The sequence below is a fragment of the Panthera uncia genome, assembly GCF_023721935.1.
Source record: "Panthera uncia isolate 11264 chromosome C1 unlocalized genomic scaffold, Puncia_PCG_1.0 HiC_scaffold_4, whole genome shotgun sequence".
Taxonomy (NCBI): Eukaryota; Metazoa; Chordata; class Mammalia; order Carnivora; family Felidae; genus Panthera; species Panthera uncia.
Window position 1 is genome coordinate 96,240,327 of NW_026057585.1, and position 23,822 is coordinate 96,264,148.

A 23,822-nucleotide genomic window follows, 5' to 3' on the forward strand; every position below is an offset into this window, starting at 1 on the left:
ATTGTTTCCAACAGTAGCCTTGGGAATTGGCAGCCCCCCCAAGGCCTCACACCTCAAAAAACCTACATAGGGGTGTGGAGTTGGGGGACGCCTCAGAGCCCCCGCCCACCCACCCAGAGGCTCCCGGCCTTGGGCTTTTCTCTCCCAGTGTCCCACGTCCACCTCCTGAGCCAGTGTCCTGCCTCCTGCTACATTATAGGTAGCCACTCCTCTCCCCGCTCCCCAAACAATCCTCCGCCCGCCCTCCCCTTCCCCAAACTTCATTATCTCGGGACCCAGACAATTTAACACCACTTGGTGTTTGGTCAGACCCATTGCTTAATCATCAAGTGACAAAAATGCCCGCTGTTGGCTCTGGCACAGGCCAGCGTGGGGGCAGGAAGACACCTGGTGTCAGACAAGCCTGGGGATGAATCCTGGCTCCAAGCGCTTAATAGCTGAGTGACCCTGAGCAAGTCAATTAACCTCTCTGGGCGTCAGTCCCAGGTTGTCTGAGTATCATTTATTGGCCATTTACTAATCTGGGCCTAGAGCGTCAGGTGCATTATCTAATTTAGCGCTTTGAAGTGGGCAAAAATGACTCAACATGGGGGCAAATTTGGAGGGATTTGCCCAAGGTTACACTGCAGAGGGAGTGGTAGGGCTGGGACTTGATCTCATGGTTGTCTGAGAGGCAACCGTGCCTGTACTGTCAAAGGCAGGGTCTCTGACCACTCCTCATGTTACCCTCAGTGACCCTCAGTGTAGACGCTGTGACTGTCCAGGACCTCCCGTACTGGAGGCCGTAACACAGAGCCCGGCACAGAGAGAGCCTCTAAGAACTTGTAGTTTCTACAATGACTTCACCTCAACTGCTCTAGATTCTAGGAGGGGCCTTATCCCTTGGACCCCCCGACACCCATCCAGTGACGTGTACCAGATGGTCAATGCCGGACCACGGTGTTGTGTAAGGAGAGCTGTCAAAGCTGGTGGTGAGGGCGGCCTGGCCTCTAGTGGCAACGGTTCAGCCACCCTCCCATGTCCTTCCTGGGGACGGCCTGTGTCCTTCCTGGAGATGGCCTCTGCTCAGTTGGCCAAATGGCCCACTCAAGAGGAAGGGCCGACAGAAGACGGGCAGAGGGGCTGCAGCGGGAAAAGAGGCAGGTCTCCTCCGAAAGAGCCAGAATAGGGATGCTCATCTAACACCCCCCTTGGGAATATGCCCAGGACCCTCTCTGGAGGGAGCGCCATTCTCCCCAGGCTGTAGAATCAGGGAGGCCAGGATGCAAATCTCTGCTCTACCAAATTCCTGGCTGAGACCAGTGAAGGAACTCCCTCCAGGTCACGTAGCTAGCAAGCCATCAGCCAGAATTCAAACCCATTCTGCAGGACTTGGGCAATCACTTCCCTCTCTATAATCAGGCACAGATATCCTCATCTTCCAGGGAGAGGAAGAACCCAGTACCCCGGGGGTTTTCCAGGAGGCTCGTTCCCCCTCTGACCTCCCCAGCTACGGTCTTTTGCTTCAGGGTCACCCCTGCCCCTGGCCTGGCCGGCAGGACCCGGTGGGACCCAAGGATAACCTGTGGCTTGCAATTTTCAGGTCACTCCCATCGCCTTGACCAAACGTTCCAGTCGGTACAACACGTGTGCATGGAGCACCCACTGGGTGTCCTGGGACCACGAACGGAACGAGACCCAGCCCCGCTCAGGGGAGCGCAGACCACGCAAGAAGGGGAGGCAAGGGGGGAGCAAGAGGGCTTCCCGCAAGAGGGGACATCTGACCTTGGCCTGCAGGGAGGGCAGGCTTCGACTGAATACGGGCAGGGGAGGAGACGTTTCAGAAGGAGGGAAGAGCCAAAGACTCAACGAGAGTGTTGTGCGTGGCAGGTAGAGTTGTTAATTTGGTGCCAACAGGGAGCTATTTGAAGGATTTGGGGCTGGGGAGAGGGGGCCGGTTGGACGGGCGGAGAAGGCGCCGTCGTTTTCGTGTGGGTGAGGGGCAAGGAGCGAATTTTGGAGGGGTCGCAGAGGCTGCCGAGCTGGCTTTCCCGAGGAGGCAGAGCCGGCAAGGGCGCCCTGGGTTGCCAAAGCTGGGCCTGTCCGCCAGGCGGGATCACGAGCAGGAGGCTGGGTGGGGTGCGCCTGTGTCCCTAGTCCCTAAGTGCCAGCTCTGGCCACGGCTGAAAACAAGAACTTAGCCGGGGGAGCCTAGAACGTGCTGGCTGGGAGGAGGTTACCCTCTGCTGAAGTGGCCCTCATTGAGCCACTGCTGGATTCCTGGTGGGGGGGGGGGTGTGTGTGGTGTGTCCCCTGTTATGAGGACACAGATGATCCGGTGGTCAGAGGGTTTGGGCAATTACACAGCGGGTCCAGGATACAGCAAGACAGTGCCCCCAGGGGGAAGGAGGCTTGTGTGCAAGTGCCATTAAAAAAGAAATCGGTGCAAGACAGAGGTTCAGAATTGGGAATGAGTCACATGGACGCCTCATGATGAATGACCAGCTGTTGGCAACATTGTCACAGCGACATTCATCTCACTTTGGAAGCAGAGACCCTATTCACCCTGACTTTTTAAAACTGCTTTTAGGACAAGCAGAGAGGAGGAGCGAGAAGAGGGGACGGTGCCTGTGACAGCAGGAACCCTGTAAATGGGTGGGGGAGGTTGCAACTGTGGCAGCCACGCTGGGGCGGGGGGGGGGTCATTCAGGTTTCCCTGCAGTGTCTCTAAGCCTTGAATTGGGATCCATTTCCCCCCCTTGCTGGGGAGCCTCCTCCCCACCCCAGCCAGGGACCGAAGCCTCCCCCACGGCCACCAAGTGTGCCCTGTGCTGGCATCCAATCTGCTTTTTTTTTTTTTTTTTTTTTCTCACTGTTTCAACACACATCCCTGTGGGTAGGTGCTGTTATCCCCATTTTATGAAGGGGGCATCGAGGCTCAGGAAAATGCATTCCTTTGTCCAAGATCACTCCCAGGGCCTCTGTCTGCCTGATCCCTGGGGGATGATGCTGAACCGCACCGGGACACTTCCTGCGGGCCCCCGGCTGGGGAGGAGGGCAGCGGGGAAGGTGCGCTGGGCAGGAGACCCGATGGAGGCGAAGGCCGAGGGAACCCCCAGTGGAGGAAAGCAAGAAGACTTGGCGGGAAACCCGAGAGCCCTCGCATCTCAAACCCCGCAGGCAGCCGAGACCCCGGTGCGCAAATGGAGAAAAAGCCAGCGGAGGAAGAGGGCCAGAGCGGGGCCGTCGAGGTTGCTAGGGCGCAGAACCGCCCGGGCGCGTGGCCGCCGGCGGCGCTGGCAGAGGCGCACGCCGAGCCTCCTTCCCCCGGAACACACCTTAGCCCCCCAGGCAGCCTCGAAAGGGGCAGGAGGACACGCCTGTCAGCTCTGCCCGGGGCGCAGGGAGTCTTCGAAGCTTCTTCGAATGGTGGCGGATTCTCCGGTCCGCTCCCGCGTCCTGGAGACCGCCCAGAGACTCAGAGACAGAGAGACAAAGAGAGACGCGGTCCCAGAGGGAGAAGGGCTAGCGCGGAGGAGGAGAGAAGGCGAAAGCCGCGACCCAGAGAGGGCGGCCAAGGCGCGCGCGAGGCAGAGTGTCAGAGCGTGGAAAAGTAAGCGTCCGGCGGAAGGTGGGCGGACGCGGGGGCCGGGAGCAGAGCCTGGAGCCCAGCGGTGACGCGGCGAGGGGCGGAGGCGGCGGACACACGGACCGACGGCTTCGAGGGCCGCGAGGGCAGGGAGGAAAGCAGCATCCTCACCTCCAACCACAGTCCCCCGCGCGCCCTGCCCCTAACCGCGCCAGGTAGCCCACCTTTGTCCGGGCACGCTACCAGGTGAGGAGGGAGGGCGGGGCCAGGGGCGGGCCAAGGCCGTGCCTTACCTGTCCGGCCGGCGGGGCGGGGGCCGAGGGGCCCGGGGCCGAGCGCCTGCGGGAGCCGAGCGCAGCGGAGGGCCGAGCTGCGAAGCGGGGACCGCGAGGCGAGGTGCGCGGGCGGCTGGAGGATGTGCCCAGGCTGAGAGGGGCTGGAGGGAAGGGGAGGGGGCCGGCGCGCGGGAAGGGGCGGGCGCGCTGGGAGGAGGCGGGGGAGGGGCGGTGGGAGTTGGCTCGGCCGCCCCCGGCTGAGGGGCAGCCCCCGGCCCGGCTGGGCCCTGCGCGCTCCCGGCCGGCGCGCCCTCGCCAGCTGCACTTGGCGTTCCGGGCCCGCTCCCCAGAGGCCTAGCCGCCGTCGCCGCGAGGGCGCGGGGCAGACAAAGGAGGCAGACAAAGGCGGGCGCAGCCGGGCGGCCGAGCGGGCGCGGGGCGAGGCGAGTCCACTCCTCCCGGTGCGTAAGAGTCGCCTCGGTACTGCCCGGAGCGCGTGGGACGGGCGGGGCGCGGGCAGCGGTGGCGCATCTGGAGCGGCCCCGCCGGGAGCGGGCGACAAAGGGCCGCGGCAGGGGGTCCCCGGCGGACCCAACAATGGATCGGAGCTGAGCGCTCAGCTGCGGCCGCGTCTGGCCGGGCAGGGGCCGGCCAGTCCCCAAAAGGATTATTCCGCCCTGGCTGTCAAATGGGACGGAAGAAATGCCCGGTGCGAGGGAGGCGGGACGGGGCACCGCGGAGCCTTTGTAGCCTCGGAAAGTGCGCGGAGCAGGGGGCGGGGTTCTGGAGAGGTCGCTCTTGGTTGTGGGGGGTATAGGGGGTCTTCAAACCGTTACCAGGTGAGAATCCCGGGCCTTGACGGCCGCACTAGTGTGTGTCCCGCGGTGCACACCCTGAGAAGGAAGGGAGAGATACAATCCTCCTACCCAACGCGCGCGCGCGCGCGCGCACACACACACACACACACACACACACACACACGGTCTTCCTCTCGCCACGCCCCGTCCAAAGTCCGGGTGGTGTTCCCGTAGCCCGGCCCAGCTGGGACAAAGCCAGCCCCCAGGGCCGGCTCATCCATCACCGCGCGGGGCGCCGTGTCCTAAAGACCCTGGGAGTCCGGGAATGCTGTGTTATGAGTCCCGCGGCCCCCATAACTCACGGCGGGGTCAGCGGGGCCACAGGCACTGCCAAGATCAAAGAGCTGTTGGGCAGGACCCGGGCGCGCGTGAATCGCCAGTCTCGCCTGGAGCCCAGAGCTCGCCCAGCGGCTTCCATTTCGATTGTTTTCCTCTTCCTCCAGAGTGTGGCAGTTATGGCTCAGAGGTTTAAGGAGCTCCGTTCTTGGGTCAGGCCAGATACCTGGGCTCATCTGCTGATGCCATTCCGGGCCACCTGGGGCAGTCGCCTAACCTCTCTGAGCTCATCATCCCTAACTCTTAGGGTTCAAGGATTCTGTTGGATGCAAGGAGATAGCGTTCCTAAGATCCTGGCCCCATGGGAAACACTCTAGAAAAATGACCTGCTATTGTTATGTAATAGTATCAGCCTGATGGGCACCAGGATGGACTGTGTTCTGAGAAGAGACGAGACATGACCTGACTTGGGCTTTAGGGACGAAGTACCAAGACATGCCACAATGTGGGTGAATCTTGAAAACACTATGCCCAGTGAAACAAGCCAGAAGTGAAAGGCCACATGTTGTATGATTTATATGGCATGTTCAAGATAGGCAAGCCCATAGAGACAGGAAGTAGACTAGTGGTTGCCTGGGGCTGGGGGAAGGGGAGACGGGGTTTTTCTTTTTGGAGTCATGACAACGTTTTGGAATTAGATGGTGGTGATTGACGCACAGCGCATTAAAAACCACTAAATTGCATGTTTTAAAGGGTGAACTTTATGGTTTGTGAAATACATCTCAATAAAGCAGTTATTATTATTTTTAAAGTAGTAGTCGAGTTGGATCAAGGGTTCTTAGTGTGTGGTCTGGGATGACTTCAGAGAGCCCGGGAACCCCTGAAATTGTGGAAGACGTTCCATGTCTATGGGTGGAAGCTCTACGCTTAAGAAGAGATGATTTGTAAGATCCTCCTGACCAAAAAGGGGTCAGCAACACCGGGGGGGGTGGTCAGCAAAACACTGGGGAGGGAATGGCATGTATGGGCTCTGCCCTGGCTGAGGTGTTGGAAGTGCCCAGTGCTGCTGGCCTAAGGTCAGGGCCCTGGCTTGGGTCTGAGGTCGGCCGTGGATCTGGGGAGCTGTATAGGTCACGCCTCGCGCCAGAAGACCAGGTGAGGGAGGGGAGGAGCTGAGTGTGGGCCACATTCCCTTGCCTTTAGGCATCTCTGGCAGGGGGGATGCAGGTCCTTCCTTAGGGCACCTTGGGGCACCTTGGGGACTGCCTTGGGAAATGGAGATGGGGAGGGGGTGCAGTTGAAAATGTTTTAGATGGGGTTTTGAAAAGCATGGTGGCTGGTCCAGAGTGTTTGTTCTAGGGGCTTAGACAGTGTGTGCAGATGTTAATATCATTGCCATAATAGCATGAATTGTGCATTTATATGCCAGGCATTCTGCACTTTATATATATATATATATATATATATATATATAATATAAAATTAATATATTAATTAATATATACAATTATATATATAATTTTATTTTTTATTAAAAAATTGTAATGTTTATTCATTTTTGAGAGACAGAGACAGTGAGTGGGGAGGGGAAAAGAGAGAGAGGGAGACACAGGATCTGAATCAGGCTCCAGGCTCTGAGCTGCCAGCACAAAGCCTGGCCCTGGGCTTGAACCCACAAACCGTGAGATCATGACCTGAGCCGAAATCAGACGCTTAACCCACGGAGCCACCCATGTGCCCTATATATATATATATATATATATATATATATATATATATATAAGTTTATTTATTTATTTTGAGAGAGACAGAGATAGCAAAAGTGGGAGAGGGGCAGAGAGAGAGGGAGAGAGAGAGAGAGAGAGAGAGAATCCCAAGCAGGCTCTGCACTGCCAGCACAGAGCCTGATGATGCAGGGCTTGAACCCATGAATCTGTGAGATCATGACCTGAGCCCAAACCAGGAGTTGGATGCTTAACCGACTGAACCACTTAGGCACCCCTGTGCACTTTATATTTTTACAACCATCTCACTTGTTCCCCCCCCCCCAACCCTATGGAATCGGTGCTCCCATGATCCCATTTTACAGGTGAGGAACCTGAGATTCAGAGAGGGAAGGGACTCACAGCTGGTTAAGGAGCAGTGGTGGGGAAAGACAGCATGTTAGAGGCGCGAGCAGCCCGGTGGGTGCAGGGGGTACATAGTGAGCATTCCCCAGCTCTTGCTTCACTTTTGAAAACAGCTCTTTGCACACCGCTACCTGTAGCTTGAGCACTGAAATCAGAGGCCTTTGTTCTCATTCAGAATAAGTTAGGATTCAAGTCAGGCAAATGGCAACGAGCCACTGTCCGCTATCATTTCATCTGTTCTTTCTTTCATTAATTCATTTACTCGCGCTCATCGAGAACCTGGATTGGGCCAGGCACTGGGTGAGGGGCTGGACCAAAAGAATGAACAAGGCTGAGGCTCTGATCAGGAGGTGTCCCAAACGGCTGCATCCTTGAGCATCGGGGTACCAGTGGATTGTTACTAGGCTATATGTGGCTCACTCTCTATGGCTCCCCCCACTCTCCTGTGTTTGGTGTCTTAGGAACCTTAGGCAGGGATGGGATAAATGATCTGTCATGTGATCAGCCTAGTGGGTACTAGGGGACCTTGGCAGCATCTTAAGGGGCTGGATACTTCATTGTCTATTGTTTTACTCTGTTCACTTGTTGCATATTTGTTCAGTGAACTCCAGGGATCCTCCTTTGCCCACGCAGGCCTTGGTCTTTGCAAGACTTTCTTACATCTTGCTTTCTCTTAGTTTCAATTTAAATGTCTCTTGGGAGTGATTTTCTTTCTGTCCTCATTGCAGACCCTCAGGGACCTGTTCCAGTTGGCAAATAAGCCCTCTCTCCTCCTAAACATCCATCCTTTTCCTCCCAGATGCCCTCCTACATATTGTTATTATGGTGAAAAATATGCAAATAACTTGGAAAAACAGTCTCCCAGCAAATGGGTATTCAAAAATGTAATAAATTAACCCCATAATGTAATCTTGGTCCCAAGACTATCCATCATGCTGATGTGCTCAAGATCTAGAAACCCAGATGCCACAGAGCCCTATGGATAAAAATGACAGATGTCTTCTTAGAGCTCCCCTGCCCCCTCTCCAGCTTCTTGGCCCCCGTGGAACCCAAGGCCATCAGAGGTTTAGGGAACATCTGTCCAGCCTGTTCATTTCAAAAATGAGGAGATAGAGGCCTTTTGGGGGTTAGGGGTCAGATCAGTTTGAGTCCCTCCTCACCTGTCTCCCAGCCTGCATTCCTCTGCTTGTGGCTGACTCTGAATCCAAAGCCCCAAATGTAGGCATTTTGTCCATGGGTGTCTAGTTGACAAGGCAGGTACCCCAGTGTCAAAAGCTCTTGGGACCTCGCTTTCTGCATTTGAAAAATGTTGAGTGTTGGGTTTTATGTCTGCCAAGGTGTCTCTGAAGTTCCTTTAGCTCTGTGTGTCAGGGGACCTACAGGTGGCTTGTGCTTTGTCTTCTCAGGGCAGGGGGCTAAGGCTGGGAGCCTGGCATGAGTCCTCGTGTCGCTCACCTTGTACTCTGGAGGCCATCCCATGGAAGCAGCTAGACTCTTGAGTTTCCCAGCCCAGGATCCAATCCCAAGAAACCCTGTACAAGAAATTGCCCCCCTAAGACTGCCACTTCCTGTCACTAATGGACAAAATGCTTGAACAGCCTCCAGAGAGGGGCAAAGAAGGACTCTTGCTTTCTCCAGGGCCAAAGTATCCATAATGATTAAATCTCAAGGAGCCAGGGGACACTGTTTACAAGCCAGTGAGCTGCTTAACTGGCTCTGTGTGGAAACGGTTCTCTCCTTCATGGCATGATATGGGCAGTGTCCCCAAGTCTTGAGAAGGGCTGCTATGCCCAAAATGTGCCACCGAGTGCGTCAATTCCTGAAATAAACCATCTTATCCCTTTGGGTTAAATGTGGAAATGGTATGCAATGCAGACTTTCTTTGGGAACAGCCCAAACTACCGTGGCAATTCCGATATGTTTTTGGGCATCAGGGTCCCTGGGGAACTTGTTAAAGGGCCCATACCCTGCTTTGCACCCAGACTGGTCCAGTAGGTCAGAGAGGCCTGGGTTCCAGGAGTTTAATGGACTCCCCAGGGATTCTGATGCAGATTTCCAAGGATTGCTTTGAGAAATGCTTTGCTGGTATTCCTGGCTTAATGGGCCAAGTCACTTATTCTCTTCCTTATCTCCGCCCCATCAGAAGTGGGCAAGTGCAGGTTTGAAGGCATCTGGAGTGAAAACGGGTGCAGATCTCCAATAGCGACCTGTAATTGATAAACATTCCTGGCTAGATCTGGGTACCCACAGCTGGGTGTGACTCCTAACAAGCTCTTCTGTCCCTAGAGGTCAGAGTCAAGGTCCCCAGGCTTCTGGTCCTGATTTGTTGCCTGTAACTGTGCTGCAACTTCTCTGACCCTAGTTTCCCCACCTGTAAAATAAAGGGGCTGAAAATAAGTTGAAGCCCTGGAATCAGGTTAGAAGTCAGAACTGGGTTTGTATTCCAACTGTGTGATTTGGGCAAAGTAGGGAGCATCTCTGAGCCTGTTTGCCATCTATAAAGTGGGGCTGTAAAACGGGTGCTTAGCTCCTAGGCTGAGTTAGTGTTCAATTCAAGTTAGTGATTATTTTAATGTTAATATTATTATCTCCCGGGGGGCCTCTCAGCGGTTCCAGAGGCCATGTCTCTAGGGGATTCCAGAACCGTAAAATGTAGTGGGCAAAGACAACTCCGCGCGTCCCCTCCCTCAATAGATGTGTGATTCGGGAAGGTTACTTCACCCTTCTGAACCTCGTTTGGCTCCTCTATAAAATGCGGACAATCACAGTAACTGTCTTACGGAACTGTTTTGAGGATTTAGTGGGATAATCCACAGGCACACTTAGCCCGGTGCCTGGCACACGGCTGGGTCCCTATAAAGGGCAGCTACCACTATGATGCCCGGGCCCGGGAGGTTTTATCTTCTTGGGAGGTAAACCCAAGCTGCATTTAGTTTCTGGGTGAGGGCGGGAGTGAGGACGTCCCCGCCCCGGAGCCGGCGGATTCGCTTTCGGTTGGGCAGCTGCGGTCCGGGGATGGTGACTCTGCAGTTAGCAGTAGATGTCGCTGTCTTAAGTCCCCAGCTGTACCCTCCACCTGTTCCTCACCAGCAACACCTATCCGCTCCCTCCCAACGCTTCCCAAAGCGAGACAAACGCCCTGGGGAGCAAAATACGTGGCGACCTGACGTGGAGAGCGAAGGGGTCTTTTCTCGCGCCGACCCCGAGCCTAAGGGAGGCGGTGCCGCGCAGTCTCCGCGTCTCCCGCCTTGGGATCTCGGGCGGCGAGGCCGGGCCCCGCCCCCTCCCAAGCCCCGCCCCTCCGGCTGCCGCTCCCTCCCGCCTCCAGGTTGGCTGCGCGGGGAAGTGGGCGTGGCCGGAGGCGGTCGCTAGGACCTGCCCGAGCGCCGCGGAAGTCACGGAGCCGAGTCCAGGCCGCTGGTTGAGCGGGAGGCGCGAGTGGTCGGGTCGGTGGTTCCCCGCACCGGGGGAGGGGAGAGGGGCGGGGTTCCCTCCGAGGAGGTTTCCGGCCAGGCGGAGGGCGGCGTCTTATTCCAGCCCGGTTTCGTTCTCAGCGTGTCCGGCTTTGCGCCCGCGGGCCTAGGCAACCCGCCGTTCCCTCTGCGGCCGTGCCCTTTTGCGAGCACAGCTCTGGCCTTTCCTACCGCACCCCCCCCACCCCCCGCCCCCGAGACAGCAGGGCGGGGGGCCAGTAGACAGAGCTGATCGGGGCGCAGCTAATGTCCCCGAGCTATGACGCCAGCGTGGGAGGTCCCTTCTAGCTGCCCAGATTCTGTGTGAAGGGGGACGTCCTGCCCCGATTCCCCCAGACGGAGGGGAGAGGGGGTGGAGGCAAGCGCACCCTGCGGCAGTCTGATCCGTTAGAACCAGCCCCCCCCTCCTGCCCCACCCTCTAGGTGGCGGTAAGGATGACCACACTCACGCGACAGGACCTCAACTTTGGTCAAGGTAGGGAGGCTGGACTTGCGGACCCAGGGTGGGGGGGCGAGGGAGGGCCTGGGCCGGCGGGCTTCCCAAGCTCACCGGCTTCAGCCCCTTCACAGTGGTGGCCGACGTCCTCTGCGAGTTCCTGGAGGTGGCCGTGCACCTCATCCTTTACGTGCGCGAGGTCTACCCGGTGGGCATCTTCCAGAAGCGTAAGAAGTACAACGTGCCTGTCCAGGTGAGCCCCCACCTCTGGTCATCCCCGAACTTCAAGGTGGGTAGAGGTTGGATTTTTGAACTCTTCCTCCGCTTTCAGGCTGAGCCCCCTCACTCCCCAGCGGCCTGGCCTTGCCATTCAGTTCCCAGCCACAACTGCGGGGACTTTTCTTTCCATCCCTCTGAACTGGGAGTTCCCCTTGCCCCAAGTTAGGGACCAGACTCTCGGGTTAGAGTTGCCCCTGGGGCATGGTTGTATTTTAAAGAGCTCCTGGGACTGGCGAATGATTGGTTTGGGGAGGGGATCCTTGTAAACCTCAGGTATCCCTGCTCTCTGCCCTCATTGTAAGGGGTTGTTTTAGGTTAAAAGGCAGACAAAAGCGGTAAACAAATGCTACCCTGTCCCCAGTCTGTAGAAGTGCCGGCCCTTAGAAGACACTCAGTAAACATTAGAATAAATGAATGACCCAATACTGAAACGTGGTGGGAGCTTGAAGGATATACGAGGAAAAGGAAAAAGAATGGCATTTACTGTGCACCCTCTGTGTTGTACGGGATTATCTCACTACTCATCATTCTTTCTTTGCGAGACCTTTCACAGATCAAGTAATTAAAGCTCAGAGAAGTTAAGTGATTTACCTGAGGCCACATAGCTCTTAGTCCCAGATTCTCAATTTTTGAAAATTGATTAAAATTTTGGATCCCTTCTCTGGGAAAAATGCCTGTATGCCCAAATACACACAATTTAGGGACTTCTCAGCCTCTAGAGGAGCCCGCAGACCCCACTTTAGAAACCCCTGATGCTATATTAAGTGCTAATGTTGAGACCGAATTCTTCTACGTTCTGTGTGGATAATTCGCAGTTCTCAGCCCCATGATGGGAAGTCAGTCTCTTGGGTAGGAGCCCTAGGGAGTTGCTGGCCTCTCTCCCCGGGCTCCTGGAGGTAGGGGTGTTGGGTGGCTTCCCCACTGGTGCCTCGGGCCTCACCAGCCATCGTGCGGTTGTGTGCAGATGTCCTGCCACCCGGAGCTGAACCAGTATATCCAGGACACCCTGCAGTGTGTCAAGCCACTGCTGGAGAAGGTGAGGACACCAGGCTGCAGCCTACTTCACGCCCAGTCTGTTCCTCCAGGGCTCCAGGACAGGGTGATGCTGGGACCGTGCGGGGCCCCTATGACTCTATACCCCAAAGCATGTCTCCTGTTCCCTGGACACCACCCCTGCCCCAGGATAGGCCTCAGGGCACGTGGGCCACATTCAGGGTATGCTGGGCCCGGGAGCCCTGTTTTGTGGAGTTGGTCAAGTGGAGCCTGCCCCAGAGGGTTCTGGGTTCTTCTCACTTCTGTTTCTCTCCCTGCCCCCAAGTTCTGTCTGGGCTTGCCCCCTCAGGGTTTCCTCCTTTTATCTTGTCCCGCTCTCTGAGATGTCCTGGAACCGCCATGGGGCCCGGACACTCTCTCCCCTCCCAGCCTGTACCGCTCATGTCAGCGATGCCTACTTGAAATTCTCAAAGCCCAGGGACCCTCAGCCTAGAAGCTGAGAAGGGCTGTGGGCGTGCCCTTGCCGTCCTTCCTTGGGCAGGGAGGGAGGTGGTGGTGGTGGGTGGGCTACCTGGTCCTGGACTAGGGGATTCCTGTCCTTGCAGAACGATGTCGAGAAAGTGGTGGTGGTAATTTTGGACAAAGAGCACCGCCCAGTGGAGAAATTCGTCTTTGAAATCACCCAGCCTCCGCTGCTGTCCATTAGGTAAGCCGCCTCTCCCCGGACTCTTAGCTAGCTGGCTGGCTGGTATGAGGTCCCTAGAAATCGCCCCCATACTCACCCCTTTAGGGCAGCCCCTGAATACCTCAGCTTGGCCTGTGTTCTGAGGTCCCTACTTGGCTGCACCAAGCCACCTCTCTCCCTTCCTGCCTTTTAGAACCCCTCTGAAAGCCCACCTCCTCCAGGAAGCTCGGTAAAGAGGAAAATGGCAAGGAACGCTATCCTAACGCGGCTGGCCGCCCTGTGGTCTTCATGTAACCTCTGTGAGGTCCACACTTGGCAAACCATCGCTTTGCTGAATGGCTATTCCCAACCTCCTTTTATGGACGGAGAAACCAAGGACCAGAGAGATGACATGAACCACTCAGGGTCACCCAAATGGTGGCAGAGCCGGGACCAGACCCAGTTTTCTGACTTCCTAGTCGAGTGTCCAGCCCATAGTCAACCAGAAGTTGACCTTGGGCAAGCGTGTTGGCTGGTCAGCTGCTGGTTTCCTGGTGAGGTCAGGGCACTGTTATCTGTTCCCACTTGCTGTGTAGCCTCAGGCAAGCCCTTTCCCTTCCTGGCTTGGTGTCCTGGGGTATGAGGAGGCTTGGGCTGTGTCCTTGTTCTCAGACCTGGCTGCACATTAGAACCACCTATGGGGGTTCACAGTGCCCCATTTGGACTTAGTTTGGGATGGGACTCAGCATTTTTTTTTTAAGTTTATTTATTATTTTGAGAGAGAGAGAGAGAGAGAGAGAGAGGTGGAGGGGCAGAGAGAGAGGGAGAGAGAATCCCAAGCAGGCTCTGCACTGTCAGCGCGGAGCCCGGGGCGGGGCTCGAACTCACAAACCGCGAGATCACGACTGGTTCCGACGCTTAACCGAGTCACCCAGGCGCCACATTCGGCATTGGTTTTAAACTCTCCAGATGGTTTTAACTGCGTAGATAGGATAGGTGGCCAAGCCCTCCAAAGCCAACACGGTCAGAAGCAGAGAGGGCCCCTGGACCCCCAGGTCTGTTTCCAGGGTTGATTGCCTGCTGGTGGGAAGGGCCGCCAGTGTGACGGGAGCCCCTCCTTTTCTCCTTCCAGCTCAGATTCCCTGCTGTCTCATGTGGAGCAGCTGCTCCGAGCCTTCATCCTGAAGATCAGTGTGTGTGATGCTGTCCTGGACCACAACCCCCCAGGTGTGCTCGCCCCCACCCCACTGTCCTCGGGCCTTTCCATGGCTACCTTGGCTCGGGCTGCATTCTCCGGTCCCTACTTTGCTGTATCAAGCCACCTCTCTTCCTTCTTGCATTTTAGAACCTCTCTGAAAGTCCACCTCCTCCAGGAAGCTACCCTGATGGACTCCACCGGGGTTCAGTCTCCCTATTGACTGTGTCTTGTCTTAGCACTTGGTTTACACTCTTCTCCCCTCGGGGGGCTGCTGAGCCAGCCTGGGAGCGGGGAAGAGACTGTGCCCAGTGGCAGGCGTGACGTGGCCCAGCCTTGACCAGACTCTTGCTTCTTTAGGCTGTACCTTCACAGTCTTAGTGCACACGAGAGAAGCTGCTACCCGCAACATGGAGAAGATTCAGGTCATCAAGGTGAGAGGAGACCCGTCTGGTGGGCAGGGAGACAGCCGGGAGGCTTTGAAAGCAAGATGCCACAGTTCTGAGTGGGCCGGGGTGTTGCTGTTCGCGCACCCTCAACATCGTTGGTGGCGGTGCCTGGCACGCGGCAGGTTTTTGTTGTGTGTTAACTGTGTGGCCGAATGCTGGTCGTTACCCAGCCTGGGCACCCAGTACCGAGAGGAGGGTGGAGCCATGTCCTGGGGCTGCCAGCTCAGTGGTGGCTCTCAAGAGAGGGCGGGGGGGGGGGTGGTCTTCACCCGCCAGTTTCTGAAATGGTGTCTGGGGCTCGTTTAATCACCTGGGTGCCCCGGCCAGCTCGGATCCACGGGCTCGGCCTCTCGGGTGGAGGAAGCCGGGAGTCCGCAATGCTGGTAGCTCCCTAGCGACTCTGGTGTTCCCTGAAGTCTGGGGACCCCGGCGCTGGAGAGGGAGTGGGTAGCAAAGTGAGGACAGGCCACGGCCCAGCCCCCTTCCACCCGCTTCCCTTGGTCCCCACCCTAGGACTTTCCCTGGATCCTGGCAGATGAGCAGGACGTCCACATGCACGATCCCCGGCTGATACCGCTAAAAACGATGACATCAGACATTTTAAAGGTGAGCTGCATGGGGACCCGGGGAGCTTTACAGACGGTACGCTGAGGCTAGTGGCTCAAGGCTCGGAGGAGATGACCAGGGAGTGCCTGGCGTAAGGCTCCAAACTCCCTTTCCCTTAACCCGTGGCTGTGCCACACTGCCCCACCGCTGGCAGGGATCTGTCTGCCTGGGGCTTATGGGCCCTCCTGAGGACGTGCCCTGGCTGTGCTCCTGACCTTGGCGGTTTATTCCTGTCCACTAGATGCAGCTCTACGTGGAAGAGCGAGCTCACAAAAGCAGCTGAGGGTGTGATGCTCCGATCATGGATGTAACAACTATGGGACGCTGGGGGCCCCCAGCCTAGGGCGGTGCTGAGGGACACCCCCTCCCCCCGATTCCAAGTGCTCTTATTGCCTCTGTGTATGGACCACCCACTCTCCGGCCCGGCGCCGCTCAGGTCTGGTTGCCTTCATGGAGGAATTTTCCCCAGGAGGGCAGGGAAGGATGCCGGGACCTTGATTTCTTGGCCTCCTGGGATGTGGCCGGCCAACACTGTCTGTCTGAAATACTGTGCTGTGAGTTGTTTCAATAAAGAGCCCCAAGGGCTGAGCTGGGCTGTCACTAACTGGAGAGGGACAGGAGCAGCCAAATTAACTTGGGAGGAGGGGCTGCTTCTCTCCCAAAGTGCCAGGGACACCCCCACCACCCGTAAACCCAACCCCAGGCTGGTTTTACGGAAAACATTTATTGTGAGAAAATGTCAGAGCAAATGACTGGGGGCTCCCACAAACTGGTGGGTTTCCCCAAGGTTGGAACTGGGGCAGGAGCTCCAGGGGCAGGGGCCCTCGCTGCCGGCTACACGCTCCGCCGGAGGAGACCTTTGGTAGTCAGTTGGCCCAGACAGAGGACGGATGAATGGCTATCAAATGACAGGCTGTCAGAAGGGCCTTCTGAGGTGAGGGAAGGAGGGCAGGCAGACAACCTTCTTCTACCCCTCTGTGGTCTCAGGCTGAGCTGTGCAGGGGGCCAGGTTCCTGGTCATCTTCGGGCTGATAACGATGCTGCTGTTGGTGACGCGGGGCCCATACCAGCCTGCCCAGAACTGGGTGTCCTTGCCCCCGTGCTGGAAGAGGATGTGGCGGACGCCCGGAGGGTAATCTGAGAAAGTGTAGGAGACCTGGGGGGTGGGGAGAGGAAGAAGTGATCGCCCGGACTGGGGAAGGGACGAGATAGGGTGACCACCCCGCTGGAGAGGGGAAGAGCCAGGTCCTGCAGGGGAGAGCCCCCTCCCCCCCCCCCCCCCCCCCCTGGACACCACGGGCTCCAGGCAGGAGAGCTGGGGCCTTCTGTGCCCTGAGGCTGACCCTTGTTTCTTTGCCCTCGTGGCCCTGAGAGAAGCAGGTGGTGAAGGGCAAGCAGGTGAGGCCTCACCTCCGTCCACTTGGCATTGTTCCATTGATCGATGGTCACGGGCGGGGGCTCGAAGGAGGCCAGGACGATGTAGTCGGCTGAGGCCAGCTGTACGCGGAGGTGGTAGGTACAGCCACAGTCTGCTCTGGCGGCGAACCTGGGGGAGGGTGGGGCTCAGGACTGTGCACCCCAAGACAGAAGGTGGCTCTGGAGGTGGGGGAGGTGGCAGCCCCATAAACTGGAGCTCTGAGTTGGATTTCCCTGCTCTGCCCCTGAGGCCCCGCTGGTTTCACTGCTCCCTGGGCCCTACTGTGCCCTTGGGGCAGTGGAGCAAAGCAGCATCCCTTTTGGGTATCCTCTGCTGATGTCCCTTTAACACAGCAAAAGGGTCCTTACGGATCAAGGCCTGGGCTGTGGGAGCTGTGTCACCTGTACGTTATCATGGATCAGACTGGAGATGTGGTGGGAGATTTAAGGGGTGGCCTGTGTGACAGGGGCTGGTATGGAGCTCACCCTCTGGCTGTCCACCCCTCTGCAGGTTTGGATGCCCCTCCAGCCCCATCCGTGACACTTTGAGTGGCGGCCTAGGGCCTGGCTGGAATTGGGGTCCTGCCCCTGCTGCTTTGGGCCAAGCCAGAGTCTTGCAGAGCTCTGGGTGCCGAGCAGGAGCCTGGGAAAGAGCTGAGGGGTGCATGCCGAAGGGGGAGGGGAGGCAGATAGGCGGGAGGCGTGGAGCAAAGTCCGGGGAGGGTGCGTCCTGGTGTCTCTGCTGCTTCAGTACTTGTTTGGTGACACTTTATCTGCGGGCCTCAGTCTCCCCATCTGTAAACTGGAATTAACACGTGCCGATGCAGGGTGGCAGGAGGGCCCAGAAGCACTGAATGAGCAAGCGCCGGGTCCGCCGGCTCTGGGGGCAGCCCCGACCCCAGGACACTGCCAGGCACAGACTGGGCACTGCCTATGGGTGTTCCCAGAAAGGAAAGAGGGGAGGATGCAGAGCGCGGCCCGAGCCCTGCTCACCAGTCCTTAACCACGATGTCAGGCCGAAACGTGTCTAGCAGCTCCTCCCCGTAGCCCTCGGCCTTGAGGTCCACCAGCTGGGACTTGAGGCACATCCTGTGGAGCATAAGGAAAGGTGGACATTTCCCGGGTGTGCGCCGTGGCCAGGACCCAGCAGTGTCCCCCGGCTGCTGTGGGACCGCGGCCACTGGCTGGTGCTGGCCTATGAGAAACACATGGGGGGAGGGGTCTGACCCACCTGTGCCTCGGTGGCATGTGACCCCAGTCCAAGGGTCCCAAAGAGGGCACCTTGGTGAACTCGTATTCCTAGATTAGGAACCAGAAGATACCTCTGACTTACCCTAATCACCCCCCCCCCCCCCCGCCCCCCGCCATGAATCCAGGCCGCTGAGGACTGTGATCTAGGCATCCACTTCCTCCAGCTGCAGAGAGAGGCCCTCGCTGAAGCTTGAGGTTTGGCAAAAGGTGTCCTGACCCCCTTCCCCCTCGACACTGCCGGCTCGGTGGTTTGTCCCTTACCCAAAAGATGTGACAAAGTACTTCTTGACTCTGGAGTCGGGAAAGTCCGTCCCGTGGTCTCCGGGGAGGCTCTCCACCTTCCAGCGGTCTCCGCCGTTGGAATCGATCTGCCAGGAGGTCATATCCTCTAGGAGAAACGGACCAAGGTCAGATTCCCCTGGGTAAGTGTACAGTTGGCCCTTCCCTCCTGCTGTCAGGAGGGAGGGAGGTGTAAGGCTGGGCTTACTCAAGCTCCCATCTCAAGGCGAGCACCCCTCCAAAGTGCCTTTCCTCCAGCACATTCCCCCCTGTCCCCACCATGTGGGCTCTGATCCGGGACCCTCCCTGCCCCACCTTGTCCCTGACGGGCTCTATTTGTAGCATGAAGCTGGGAAAAATAGAGAGTACTACCAGAAATTCGAAACTAGCCTTTCCTTCCTTTCGTTCACACTGTTGCTGGAGGGCTCTGGGAAATACCCAAGTTTCAGTTCTCAAAACATGAAGTTATGAAGGGCCTGTGATGGTACTCCTGTTCTTAATGGCTAATGTCAGTTTGTCCCAACGTGGCCCACTGACTTGACTGACGTTTCCCCTGACACCCTAGCTATGTAACTGAGATCCAAGGGGGCCCGAGGACTGGTTTGTGGGTTTGGTGGCAGGTCATGGGAACCTTCTGGGCTAGCTCAGACCCCCCTCTGCCCAGGCCAGGAGGGATAACCGTGAGGGTGGGCGTCCTCTGCATTGGTGGCATGTGGTGACCCCATACTCGTGATCCCCACCAGGTTGGCCTGGCAGGTTCTGGTCTCCCCGTTCAGACATTCCGACTGAGCTGAGAGGACCTTAAAAAAACAGCAGTGTTTCTCTACCAAGGCTTTCCAGAACAGTCACCAAGGGAGCTTTTCCAAATTGCTCTCTTCCTCCCTCTACTAGAAGCCCACACCTATTCCCTGGGTGCCCCGGGGCCCACCAGTAGAGAACCAGGGGAACAACACAGAAATCCAGCTGTGGGCCTGAGCCAGGCACAGGCTGCAGGCGGGCTCTGTGGAAGCTGTGTGAGCTGAGCCGGCAGCTCAGCTGGGTCTGTTCGGAGTGGAATCTGGGGCAGGCAGAGAGATTGGGTGTCTGGGCCACTGTCTGTGGGGCCTCAGAGAGGGGCCCAAGGGCCCTTATCAGTCAGGACCAGGCCCCAGCAACTGGGCAGTTCTGGATTTTCCGGTAGGACGCTCATCACGGGCCTAGCACTCCCCATCTATAAAATGGAGCCAACCTACTTATTCGGTCAACTCTCGGGATCCTTGTGAGGGTCAAGAGAGAAAACCGACGTGAAAGGGGTTCCGAGCGTACAAACTACGCCTCAGTCGATTGCTGCTGTAGCCCCAACAAAGAAGCCCAGTGCCTGGGATGTGGTAGGTGTTCAATGAAGGGAAAAAACCACTGGCAGACATAAGAGAACATTAAGAGCTACGCAGGGGCCTCAAATTATGCAGTCACCTCTTGAAATCCTTATTTCCTTCATCTGGGTAATAGGGATAACAGGAGGATAATCACATTTGTGAAGACCTCAGTCCAGTGCCTGATGCAGAGGAAGCCCCTCCAGAAACGTTAGGCAGCTTAGACCGAACTCAAGAGAGGACGGTGAATGTGTAGTCTGTTCATTCAACAAACGTTTTCTGAGCACCTGCTATGTGAAGGCATCATTGCGGACACTGGGCGGAGAGGGGCAAGCAAGACCCATGAAGTCTGGACCTTGAAGTCTGTGGCAGAGGGGGAAAAAAAAAAAACGACCAAGAGATAAATAAGGTAATTATAGGTAACGAAAGTGTCATCAAGGAACTGAACAGAGTGGATGTGATATAGATAGATGCGGGGCGGGAGGGGGTGGGGGCGCGGGCAGGTGTCTGAACTGAGACCTGAAGAATGAGGAATCAGGGGAGTGTGGGAGGGGTGTGAGAGAACGTTCCAGACAGTGTGGGAATCGTGAGGGTAAACAAGGCCTCCTGAGTGGCGGGAAAGGGGGGGGAACCGGCCGGGGGGCCCCCCCCCCCCCCCGCCCCCCGCCCCACCTTCGGCACACGGATTGCGCAGGAGATTCCTGTGGAGGCTGCGTAGGAAGTAGAAGATCTTCCAGTCGGCCACAGGCTGGTCCCCGTCCTCGGTGATGAAGCCCTCACGCAGGCACTTGCGCTTCCAGAGGGTCACCAGGTCGATGAGGTCTCGCCAGAGGCTGCAGACCAGGCGGCAGCGCAGGAGCAGCTGGCGGGCGGGCACGTGCGTGAACACCTCCAGCAGGATGTTCTCGGGGAGCTCGTTGATGCTGACCGGGGCCATGGCTGGGGTGAGGTAGGGTGCACACACAGGCCTGTGGGGGGCAACACTGGTTACGAGCCCTGACCAAGCAGGTGGACCCCCTCGGATTCCCAGGGACCTCAGCCAGGGGCTCTTTTTTTTTTTTTTTAATTTTTTAACGTTTATTTATTTTTGAGAGAGAGAGTGTGAACGGGGGACGGGCAGAGAGAGAGGGAGACACAGAATCTGAAGCAGGCTCCAGGCTCCGGGCTGTCGGCACAGAGCCCAACGCGGGGCTTGGACTCAGGAGCTGAGCTGAGCTGTGAGATCATGACCTGAGCCGAAGTCAGAAGCTCAACCGATTGAGCCACCCGGGCTTTTGAAACGAGAGGGGTAGACGGCGCATTTGAGTGTCCTTCCAGTACAGAGTAGGCTGTCAGAATACGGAGTGGTCACATGCTATGCACATTTTTAAAAGAGTGTAGTAAACACATTAATAGAGACTTTAGGAGCTAATATTTAAAGGGGCCCTTCCCGCCCCCCCCCATTAAAAAATTAAAAAATAATTGCCTAACGGGGCGCCTGGGTGGCTCAGTCGGCTTAGCATCCGACTTCCGCCGAGGTCATGATCTCACGGTTCGTGAGTTCGAGCCCCGCATCAGATGACTTGGAGCCCCACTTTGGGTGAGCACAAATCCTGTTTTGGGTGAGCCCCACTGCTCGCTCTCTCTCTCTCTCTCTCAAAAAAAAAAAAAAATGTAATGGTGGACCTGGTGGCCTGGAAGACCTTGCCGAGGCCACGCTGTTGCCTGTGGGCTCTGCAGGAGTTTGTGGTGATGTTATTTTGGTGCTGGGAATTCACTATCTGTCTGGGGACGTAATAAAGATTTTATATTCCACGTCACGACTTCATTAAGCGGTGGGGCTAGTGCTGAGAAACCAACTTCCTCTCCCCAGATTGCTCACTTTGGCCTGGAAGCCAGATGTGCTGAAACACCCCAATGAGAAGCACCCCCCCCCCCTGCCCCCAACTCCATTCTGGTTAGGGCATCAGGCCAGAACCCACTTTGAAATGCTCAGAAACTGCAAAGCAGATTGAGGGAGCCTGAGCAAGCCTGCCTGGGTTTGAATCCTGGCCTGCAGTGGCTAGCGTGGGGAGCTGTAAAAGGAGCTAACAACTGTCCCAACCTCAGAAGGGCCAGGAGGACTGAGTTAGCACAAGCAAAGCACTTAGCATAGGGCGGGTAAAGAAGTGCTCCAGACCCCCATTACTTACACTTCTGTCGTTAACAGCAAAAACAGTCCAGCAGCTGTAGTTACTCGCCCCCAAGAACACCTTCCACCCTCTACACCTGAATTGCACAAGGGTTCTGGAAAATTTACAGTGTCACCCTGGCCTGAATCTTGCCTGCTTATCCAGATCTCTAAGGAGATCCCCTAGGAGGGGAGGGAAGGCCAGCCACTGTCACTCAGATGGGCCTCATCTGATTACAGGTGGGAGAAGGAGGAACTATTCTCCCACCCCCAGAGTTTCTGAGATTTCTCACTTTCCATAGCAGCCTACAGTCTTCCCAAAGCTACCGTCCCAGCAAAAACGAGGTGGGCGCATCATCTAGTTCCTGCCCAGAGAGGAGCGTTTCAGCAGGGCAGAGAACAATAAAAAAGTACTTGTACCTTGCACAATAATGCTAGGATGGGAAAAACTGCGTGTGGCTAGGTCTTCCGATTTTTCAGAAGCAACTCTAAACGATTTTGAAAATACGACACCTGTCAATTTTTAAATGTTGGCAACTTCTAAAGGCACTGTCTAGGCCAAATAAAAGTCGCTGGGTCGGAGTTAGAGGAGACTTAGGTACGAACAGCTCCTCACCCAGGCGTCCAGAGTCTGGTCTCTGGCTCCAGTTGAACGTTATCACCCGCACCCGCTCCCTTAGTTTCTATACCTCAAGGGTCTCCGGCGAGGCCTGACTGGGGCAGGAGGCGAAGCCACCCCGGGGCACCCTGTGCTTCTCACGCCCCCAGCCCGAGTCGCGACCTTCTTAACACCCCCTCCAGGTACTGTTAGCATGCCAACTTCTCGAAAGCAGAAGCTGAGGCTTGGGAAAGTTTGGGGCCGGTCCCGGGCCCCCGCCGGCATGGTACTGCCGGGAGGTCCCAGATCGGCCCCGGGCAGGGTGTCGCTCCCAGGCGGCACGGCCCGGAGCCAGGACCGGGCGGCGCGGGATCCGGCCCGGCTCGTGACCAGACCTGGGCGACAGCGCCCCGCGCTGCCCCTCCGCCTCGCGCCGCCCCGACCGCCGCCCCGACCCCCGCCCCGCGGTCCCCGGAGTCCCCACCCGCTCGAGACTGCGTCGCCGGCTCAGTTAATGCCCCGCCCCCAGCCCCTCCCTTCCCTTCCTCCTCTCCCCCCCTACCCCGGGGGTTCCGGACACCCAAGCCCTACCCGCGCCTGTCCCACGCCCGTCCCCCGGGCTGGACTGCGACCTGGACGCGGGGCGGGACGCCCCGCCGGACCTGAGCTCCGGGTCTGCCTGGACCCTTCGCCCTCCGCTGCGCCGTCAGCTCTCGCCCCGCCCCGCCCTCGCGTCACGCGCCGCGCTCGGACCGCCCCCCTCGGGTCCCGGGGCCGCGCCCACCGCCTCGCCCCGCCCCACGCCGTCCGGCCCGACGCCCGCTCCTTCCGCAGCCAAGGGAAGGGAACCCTGAGGTCGTCGGTGCCTCCGCGGCGCTCCGGACCCTCCGGACCTCGGAGCCTTAAGCTCTCTTCTCCTCCAGGTGGTGGGCGGCTCGGCAGCCGGATCCCACGTCTTCCCTTTGCTTTCTCCTCCCTCAGGGAAGTCCGAGCTTTCTCCTAACCAAGCGTCCACCTGTGCGCCGGTCACCCTGAGACCTCTTCACCCTTTCCTTCCGGTATAGAGGGAGGTGGGGCTCGCCGCAGAGGGTGATTGCTGTAACTCTGGGCTGGAGCATGGCTTTCACCTTCACTAGGGAGTGGCTTCGCGTAGGCCTCAATCTACTCAAAAGTAAAAACCTCCCTGCGTTTATGTCGGGATTAAATTTATTAATTCCTTTCTTCATTCAACAAATAATTATCAAGCACCTACTTAAGGCAACCACAAAGGGTTGTGCAGGCTGTGCACTGCGCCAGGGTGCCTGGCCCAGGCCATCCTGTTAACTCGTCAGGGCTGCATCTCCCCCAAAGGGGTCTTTTACTAACTAGTTTACCATACTGCTAGTGAGTGGTGTCCCTGCCAAGGCTGAGGCCCTAATCTAGTTTGCTACTGAGATAAACAGTACATTAAGCACCAACTGTGTGCCGCATACCATTCTAAATGCTGGGGCTTCATCTAATGTCAGTAAAACTCTTGGCCAAGTAAGTAAGCGGTAACTGGTGCCTGCAGTGAGATGCATACAAGGGCTACCCAGATA

General features: G+C 57.3%; 2 protein-coding genes across 4 annotated transcripts; one reads left to right on the top strand and one right to left on the bottom strand.

The window, feature by feature from the left end:
• Positions 1–10,509: 10,509 nt before the first annotated feature.
• Positions 10,510–15,788, top strand: MAD2L2 (mitotic arrest deficient 2 like 2). Its single transcript, XM_049618097.1, has 9 exons — positions 10,510–10,551; positions 11,002–11,053; positions 11,149–11,267; positions 12,258–12,329; positions 12,892–12,992; positions 14,083–14,177; positions 14,506–14,579; positions 15,108–15,200; positions 15,442–15,788. Exons 2-9 carry the CDS (start codon positions 11,014–11,016, stop codon positions 15,481–15,483), a joined length of 636 nt encoding a protein of 211 aa, XP_049474054.1. The 5' UTR covers positions 10,510–10,551; positions 11,002–11,013; the 3' UTR covers positions 15,484–15,788.
• A 117-nt stretch (positions 15,789–15,905) lies between these two features.
• Positions 15,906–23,195, bottom strand: FBXO6 (F-box protein 6). Of its 3 annotated transcripts, none has more exons than XM_049618092.1 (6): positions 23,139–23,195; positions 20,171–20,466; positions 18,129–18,255; positions 17,610–17,705; positions 16,611–16,746; positions 15,906–16,356 (listed from the first exon to the last, which is right to left on the bottom strand). In XM_049618092.1, exons 2-6 carry the CDS (start codon positions 20,433–20,435, stop codon positions 16,168–16,170), a joined length of 813 nt encoding a protein of 270 aa, XP_049474049.1. In that variant the 5' UTR covers positions 20,436–20,466; positions 23,139–23,195; the 3' UTR covers positions 15,906–16,167. The 3 variants fall into 3 exon arrangements, with proteins under 3 accessions (XP_049474049.1, XP_049474048.1, XP_049474050.1); XM_049618091.1 differs by lacking the exon at positions 23,139–23,195 and adding an exon at positions 22,837–23,062; XM_049618093.1 differs by lacking the exon at positions 23,139–23,195 and adding an exon at positions 21,670–21,778.
• Positions 23,196–23,822: the final 627 nt, after the last annotated feature.

What these genes read in the sequence shown, in the direction of transcription:
- MAD2L2 (XM_049618097.1), top strand. Translation starts at nt 11,014, where the DNA reads ATGACCACACTCACGCGACAGGACCTCAACTTTGGTCAAG. An exon ending in TCAAGCCACTGCTGGAGAAG is followed by an intron (nt 12,330 to 12,891) that starts GTGAGGACACCA and finishes CTGTCCTTGCAG; the next exon opens with AACGATGTCGAGAAAGTGGT. An exon ending in CCTCCGCTGCTGTCCATTAG is followed by an intron (nt 12,993 to 14,082) that starts GTAAGCCGCCTC and finishes TTCTCCTTCCAG; the next exon opens with CTCAGATTCCCTGCTGTCTC.
- FBXO6 (XM_049618092.1), bottom strand. Translation starts at nt 20,435, where the DNA reads ATGGCCCCGGTCAGCATCAACGAGCTCCCCGAGAACATCCTGCTGGAG. An exon ending in GACATCGTGGTTAAGGACTG is followed by an intron (nt 16,747 to 17,609) that starts GTGAGCAGGGCT and finishes ACCCTCCCCCAG; the next exon opens with GTTCGCCGCCAGAGCAGACT. An exon ending in ACAATGCCAAGTGGACGGAG is followed by an intron (nt 16,357 to 16,610) that starts GTGAGGCCTCAC and finishes CCCACCCCCCAG; the next exon opens with GTCTCCTACACTTTCTCAGA.